The sequence below is a fragment of the Rattus rattus genome, chromosome 5, assembly GCF_011064425.1.
Source record: "Rattus rattus isolate New Zealand chromosome 5, Rrattus_CSIRO_v1, whole genome shotgun sequence".
NCBI lineage: Eukaryota > Metazoa > Chordata > Mammalia > Rodentia > Muridae > Rattus > Rattus rattus.
In genome coordinates, this window is record NC_046158.1 from 78,713,497 (window position 1) to 78,721,708 (window position 8,212).

Below are 8,212 nucleotides of genomic sequence, written 5' to 3' on the forward strand. Positions count from 1 at the left end.
CAATTACATAAAAACACACATGGTATGCACCCACTGATAAGTGGATATTAGCCCAAATGCTCAAATTACCAAGATACACAGAACACAAACTCAAGAAGGATGACCAAAACGCAAATGTTTCCCCTTCTTTAAAAGGGGAACAAGAATACCCTTAGGAGGGGATAGGGAGTCAAAGTTTAGAAAAGAGACTGTAGGGACGACCATTCAGAGCATGCCCCACAAGTTTCCCATACATACAAAGCCACCAAACTAGATAAGATGGATGAAGCAAAGAGGTGCAGACTGACAGGAACCGGATATATGTCTCTCTTGAGAGACACAGCCAGAATATGGCAAATACATAGGCAAATGCCTGTAAAAACCACTTTACTGAGAACGGGACCCCATTGAAGGAATCAGAGAAAGGACTGAAAGAGCTTGAAGGGGCTTGAGACCCCATGTGAACAACAATGCCAAACAACCAGAGCTTCCAGGGACTAAGCAACTACCCAAAGACTACATATGGACTGACCCTGGGCTCCAACTGCATAGGTAGCAATGAATAGCCTAGTAAGGGCATCAGTAGAAAGGGAAGCCCTTGGTCCTGCCAAGGCTGGAACCCCTGTGAATGTGATTGTTGGAGGGAGGGTGGTAATATGGGGAGGATGGGGGGTCATGCATATAGGAGGGAAGGGGGAGAGGCTAGGGTGATGTTGGCCTGGAAATCGGGTAAGGGAATAACATTTGAATGTGAATAAGAAATTACGAATTTAATAAAGATGGAAAAAAATAAAAAAAATTCATTACCTATATCTAAATTATGCATACAACAATTACTTATGAAATAATAAATGATTCTTAATGAGCCCATAAAGAAAAAAATAAAAGGAAAATATCATCCTGAGTGAGGTTATTCAATCACAGATCAACACATTTGGTATGCACTCATTGATGAGTGGATATTAGTCAAAAAGCTTGAATTACACAAGATGCAATCCACAGAGCTCAGGAAGCTCAAGAAGAAGGATGTCCAAAATATTGATGCTCCCACTCCTTCTTAAAAGGGGAAGAAATATCCATAGGAGGGGATATGGAAGCAAACTTTAGAACAGGTACTCAAGGAATGGCCCCACATGTGGCCCATTTATATACAGCCACCAAAACTAGATAAGATTGCTGAAGCTAAAAAACGCATGCTGAAATGGACCGGATATAGATCTCTCCTGAGAGACATCCAGAGCATGTCCAACACAGAGGTCACTGCTAGCAGCAAACCACCGAACTTAAAATAGGACCCCTGTGGGTAATTAGAGGAAGTATGGAAAGAAGTTAAGGAGCTTGCATCCCTATAAAAATAACAATGCCAACCAACCAGAGTTTTCAGGAACTAAGCCAGTACTGAAAGAGTGTACATGGACTAACCCAGGGCTCCAACTACATATGTAGCAGAGAATAGCCTTGTTGGGTCACCAGTGAAAGGGGAAGCCCTTGGTCCTGCCAAGGTTGCTCCCACAGTGCAGAGAAATATTGGGTGGTGGGAAATAAGGGGGATGTATAGGGGGAATACCTGGATGGGGGAGGGGTAGGGAAGGGAATGGGGGCTTATGGACTGGAAACTGGGGAGGGGAATAACATTTGAAATGTAAGTAAAGAAATATATCTAATAAAAATTTTAAAAAAAGTGTGTGTTAGTATTGCCCCCTGCTGGAAATATGTGCAATAGGGCAAGTCAGAACTTAAAGAAAACATGCAAGGATGGTGATCAGTGCAAATTCCGATGTTCATAGGAGAAAATATTCATTGGAAACAAAATCCTGAGGAGTTTCTCAGTGTTGTAGTCAATGTTCCGTTGGGGTATATAGAACTGTGACCATGACAACTTTTATAAAAGAAAAAAAATCTTTTAATTGAGTCTTGTTTACAGTTTAGAGGTCTAATCCATTATTATCGTGGCAAGAAGCCTTGTGGCATATGTGTGGACATGGTACTGAAGCTGTAGATGAGAGTATTACATCTGTACTGGCAGGCAGCAGGGAGAGAGGGAGAGGGAGAGGGAGAGGGAGAGAGAGAGAGACAGAGACAGAGACAGAGAGACAGAGAGAGACAGAGAGAGACAGACAGAGAGAGAGACAGAGAGAGACAGACAGAGAGAGAGAGAGAGAGAGAGAGAGAGAGAGAGAGAGAGAGAGAGAGAGAGAGAGAGAGAGAGAGAGAGAGAGAGAGAGAGAGAGAGAGAGAGACACAACAGGGTCCAGCTGGACATTTGAAACCTCAAAGGACACCTCGAGTGACACACTTCTTTTAATGAGGTAATTCCTCTTAATGCTATTCCTTAAGCATAAAATATGCATCTATGGGGGCCATTTTGTATTCAAACCACAGGTCAATATGCTTGGTCAGAGAAAATTGAATAATTATGTATAGACAGTCAGCCATAAATGTATAAACTTACAAACACACCCCATATCTTTCAAACAAGTACAAAGAAAATGTTGATTAGTAGGCACTAAACATACATGCAAAAGTGTGAATGTTATGTGAATTCTCATAAACACATTCTATCCCTATTCAGAGGTATTATATATTACACTGGTAATACATGATGTAAAAACATATTGTAAATCAAAATTTCATTTGACACATATATCCTACCAAACACTGAAATGAGTATAGACCTTTACAGTGATATACAGTGATAAGGTATCATCTAATATAAATCAGTTTAATAACATATTATTAAATATCCCATGCAGTTTATTATATACAGTACAATGTATTGTGTAGCATATAATTTTAAAAAAAGAAAAATCTATACCTGGTTCAGCTAGGTTCTGGGACCTGCATCTACCCTGGTCTCATTCTCCTCCCAGGGTAGCTTTCCTTTTCTCCCCTTGCTGCTGGCCCTGTTTCCCGAGGCTGGTTTACTAAGCCAACCAAACCAGGTTTTCCTGAAAACACCTGGAGCTACTGCCCAAGTTCCTCAGGACAAACATCCTTGTGACTGGTATGCAGAATGCCAAGGACCATTCTGGTCTGACTTAGCACCCTTTAGTCCCATAAAAGGAAAACACTAGAGACTTATATTTATACCTCCATATTTGTATCAGTAAATCTCCAACCCCAATATGCCCAGGCAGAGAACAAACAACTCCGGAATAATATTTATAAGCTGCATACCTAGAGTGGGCAAATATAATATTATACCACTCTGTTCCCCAGCTATGAGATTCCCAACTCCTTGCAGCTCCTTCAGGACACATGGCTATGCTCCATCTTCTTCCTCAATCTATCTTCTTCCTTTATAATCCTTCTTCTCTTCCCTTCTCTCTCTCTCTCTCTCTCTCTCTCTCTCTCTCTCTCTCTCTCAATCTCTCCCCCCCCCTCCCCACCTCTCTCAATCTCTCTCTCCCTCTCTTTTGCTCTTCCCCCTTCCTCCTCCCCCACCTCTCTCTCTCTCTCTCTCTCTCTCTCTCTCTCTCTCTCTCTCTCTCTCTCTCTCTCTCTCTCTCTCTCTCTCTCTCTCTCTCTCTCTCTCTCTTTCTCTAAAATTTCCTTTGCCACCTATTCTTTTACTGCCTAATCAAAGGCTCTAGCCTTTATTTGACCATTTAAAATGGGAAGCAGGTTCACATGGGATCACTTGAGTATGTGATCCACTCTTCATCAAGGGCAGCATCAAAATACAAACAGCACCAAGGCAATCCACAACAGTAATGTGCTCTGAGCTGTGGATTAATGCCACTGCTCCTGCTTGGTAGAAAGGTGATGAACAAATACAAATTGAAATAAGGTTTCTATTAAGATTGCAGGTATTGAGAAATTATAGAGAAAAAATTTAGTTGAACCATTGTAAAAAGTCTCACAGGAAATTGAGAAAAAGTGTATATCTGTTTGCAAAAAATGTGGCCATGAAGATACAAATTTTAAGCTTAAATGTATCAAGCATTTTCTGTTTCATATGATAGGGAATGAGAATAGTTATTAATAAATGAGTAACTGCTGTAAAACTAATATAAATAATAATTTCTTATATTCTACAAATCTATAGGGAATGTGAACTTGGGGCTTATTTGGCAAACTTCACTGAAAGTCAAAAGGAATGAATTCAGGGAAAATGTGACAGTCAAATAAATAGTTAAGAGTTAAGCCAATTAGGGGAAAATATCACATCTTCACAATTATTTCTATTACTAAATATGTCTGGGAATATCAAAGTCTTTACTTACCTTTGCGTTTTCTCTCCTTACCTAGTACTCTTCCCTCTGCTGGATTTCGGATCTGCACTGAAGTGATATGGACAAGTTTGTGAACAGTAGGCAAACTTACAACTTATGTACACAACTTATAACTCAATATTATAAACTTTAAAACATATAAAGTCCATTGCTTTTTATCATATAACACATAATCCGCAAAGAGGAGTATTCTCGTATTGTTTTATAATATCATGTAAAATAACTTTCACAAGTCTATTGAAAAGTTAGATTGAATGAAAAATTCCATCCACAATAACTACATATTTAAACACTCTTCTAAGAACAGCTATTGAAGGCTTGAGAAATGTGTAAGACTTGTGATGATAGGATCTGCAAGTTAAGAGCTATTTATTACAGAGGTGGGGACTGAATTACTGTAAAGCCAGATGCCTGGGAAGAGTACAGTGAAATGCTGTATTCTTGATATGATATGGCTGTTGCACTGTGGAACTCAGATAAGTCATGATACCTGTATATGATCTATACAGGACCAATCAAACAAGATCAGCCAACATTCTAGGAGGAAGCACTAACTGGATGGAGTGAATGCAGAGGACACATTAAGTGCACAGGGAGTTGTTGGTGTGTGTTTGGAGGCAGTGAATGTTCTTTGAGACAAGGGCCTTGGATGATGTAGTCTAAGATTTACAGGAAGTAGTTTCAAAAAACCTTAATGACAGTTGGCCCAAAGAATAATCACAGAGGGGTTATAATTAAAGTGAATAGGACCAAGGTACATTGCATATAGGATCAAGATGCATTGGACATATATATGACATCATCAGAGTAGAAATAAAATGTAAAATGCTACTATGCTAGATGCTGTGGTGCGGAATAGTCAATGGCAGGGAGAAGATCTTTCTTTCTGAGCAGAGCTGCCCAGTAAGGATGAGGCAGAAGAACACCAGTAACCTGAGCATGCAGTGAGGATCAGACACAGATTTATGCAAACAATAGCTAGTGGGAAATAAAATTGTCATAGAAGACAGAAGGAGAGAGGGAACTGAGTGCAAGAATGGAGGAGAAGAGGGGCTGGGCAGTCAGAAACCGGTGTGGGGAAAGAAGGGAGAAAGGCCCAGAGGGACTAGAGAATGAATAGAAATCTGCAGCTGCTGTGGGGTGCAGCTGAAGGGGAGAATATAAGAAGTCTGAGAACTGGAATGGGGAAAGTTTTCAGAAGTCAATACAGGTGACCTTAGCTGAGATGCCTAAGAGTATGGACATGGAACTGAAGAGGCTAACTTGTGTGGCCAGACAGGACCCACGTGGAGGGATAAAGACACCAAAGAACCCACAAAATTTAAACCCTGTCTTAAAAAAATCAGGAAGAAAGATGGAGCAGAGACCAAAGGAATGGCCAACAAATAACAGGCCCAACTTGTGACCCATCCCATGGGCAAAAACAAATCCCTGACCTTATTAATGATATTCTGTTATGCTTGCAGACTGGAGCCTGCATAACTGTCTTCTGAGAGGCTCTACCTAGCAGCTGACTAAAACAGATGCAATTACCCCAGCCAAGTATTGGATGAAGACCCAGGACTCTTATGGAAGAGTTTGGAGAAGGATTGAAGGACCTGAAGAGGATGGGAACCCCATAGGAGGATCAGCAGATCTGACTAACCTGAACCTCTGGAAGATTTCAGAGTTTGGGCTATGAGAGAGAATACATGGGCTTGACCAATGCCCCTGGCACATATGTAGCAGACGTGCAGATCAGTCTCCATGTGAGTTCTCCAACGACTGGAGAGGAGGCTGTTCTTATATTTGTACCCTGAATGTGATATCATTTCTCCAACAAGGATTCTGTGTTTGGCCTCAGTGGAAGAGGATGCCCCTAAGCATGCAGAGATTTGATGTGCCAGGATTAGGGGGTACTCAGGGGAGACCCGCCCTCGCAGAAAAGAAACAGAGGGTAGTGGTGAGAGAGAATCTATGAGGGGGAGATCATGAGGGAGGCCATATTTGAGAAGTAAGTAAACAAATGAATGAATGAATGAATGAATGAATGAATAAATAAATAAATAAATAAATAAATAAATAAATAAACAGTGCTAAAACAAAACAAAGCCAATAAGAACATCCAAGAACACTGATAGATGGAGCAATACAAGATTTCTTACAAGGAGATGAAAGATGTATCCTTAATAAAAGTGTGACATAACAATTATTTTAATGTTCTTTTATGTTCAGTTAAAGGTTATCAGGGTTGAACGCTAACAGTATTTTTCTGATCAGTCATATAAATAGTCACAAATAAAATGAGTGACCTAGAGGTTATGAAAGAGGAATTAGAACTGTTTTTTTTTTTTAAATTTTGACATGGATAATTTGGTTTGGGCTATGAAAAAGTGCATAAAATACATTTGAAAGTATAAAATTTGATGTGAAACCCCACAGCTTCCATTCTATATGTATAGAATTTCATTAATGTGTACAGACTTACACCTTAACTGTTAATTTTGGTTTTTGAAGTTGTTATTGATCTGAAAGATTTGTCTTAAAAAGTTTATAATTTTCTTTTTCAAAAAGCAAAACAAAATGAATGAATATGGTTCCTTTAAACTTCTGGGATTATTTCAGAAGTTCAACATCCTTAAAAGCAAGTACCGCAGAAAGACACGAAGAAGTAGAGCGGATGATTAAAAAAAAAAATACAAGTCACCTCTTACACATTCCTACTCTGTTACTGATCTTTTACTCATAGAAAAGAACATGTTTTCTGAAGCAAATATCTAGTAATTCCCTGTCTTGCATATGCGGGGACTCTGGTGTTTATGACAAGTCTCCGAGATAAATCCATCCAATTCTGCAACTGACCTCAACCCTTCACACCCCTGCTATTTTGCATGTACCCAGAGCATAGGTCACTGCTCTGAGGATATCTTCAGAGGGTGTTGACATCATGTGTAGAAGTCACTCTCAGTGAGGTTACAGCATCAACATGAGAGTTTTTCCTGAGTTCCTAGGACTGCTCCTCTTCTGGTTCTCAGGTAAGAGAGACAGAAGTAGAGAACTTTATAACTAGTGTAGTTAATCCTACTTGGCTTTAATGGATGTTATCTTACACTATGCTCAACACTGTATGGTTGTTGTGTTTCCAAACTCAGGTGTGAAATGTGACATCCAGATGACCCAGTCTCTGTCCACTCTGTCTGCATCTCTTGGGGAGAGAGTCACCGTCACTTGCCATGCCTGTCAGAACATCAATGGTTGGTTAGCCTGGTACCAGCAGAAACCAGGGAATGCTCCTAAATTATTGATCTATCAAGCATCCAAACTTCAAACAGGAATCCCATCGAGATTCAGTGGCAGTGGATATGGGACAGTTTTTACTCTCACCATTAGCAACCTGCAGTCTGAAGTCACTGCCATTTACTTTTGTCTGCAGCATCATAGCTATTAACATAGTGATACAAGTCATAACAACAACTTTGGTTCAGGGAGTAAGACTGAGTAGCACCAGCTTCTCCTCCTATTACCTTACCAACTAATATTTTATTTTCAGTTCCTCTGGACTTTGAAGGTCACTGTGACTTTTGGAAAGAATAGTAAATGTGGCCTCTCTGCTTCTAACTCTCCTCTTTTGCCCAATAGCACAGATATGACAAAATGTCTAAACTTTGCTTAAGAACAGTCTCTTCTGTTTGAGTAATCTTAGATGTGCTATCCTTGTGATTCATGCAGCATAAAGATACCTCTAAATATAAAACATGAAAGACTATTTTAGTTCAGGAAGCTGCTATCTAGATAACAGTACCTTCATGCCCTGTGTCATGACGTGATTTGATGCTGCAATGTCTCCTAAAACTCTCACTTTAATTATGTGGTCATCAGCCTTACCAACTACTATGGTAAATTCTGGAAACCTCAGTTGTGTGTATTCAAGCAGGAGTTGGTAGTTTAACAGGCATATTTATTATCTCCGTGTTTATACCCTAAATCCTGCTTTTGGACCCACCATGAAATTAACAGAG

The 8,212-nt window shown here is 39.9% G+C and overlaps 1 gene segment (V, D, J or C); it reads left to right on the top strand.

Moving 5' to 3' along the window:
* Window positions 1-7,179: 7,179 nt before the first annotated feature.
* Window positions 7,180-7,641, top strand: LOC116901668. The segment is given in 2 exon segments: window positions 7,180-7,228; window positions 7,346-7,641. Coding segments are annotated over 2 exon segments (345 nt in total).
* The last annotated feature ends 571 nt before the right edge of the window (window positions 7,642-8,212 follow it).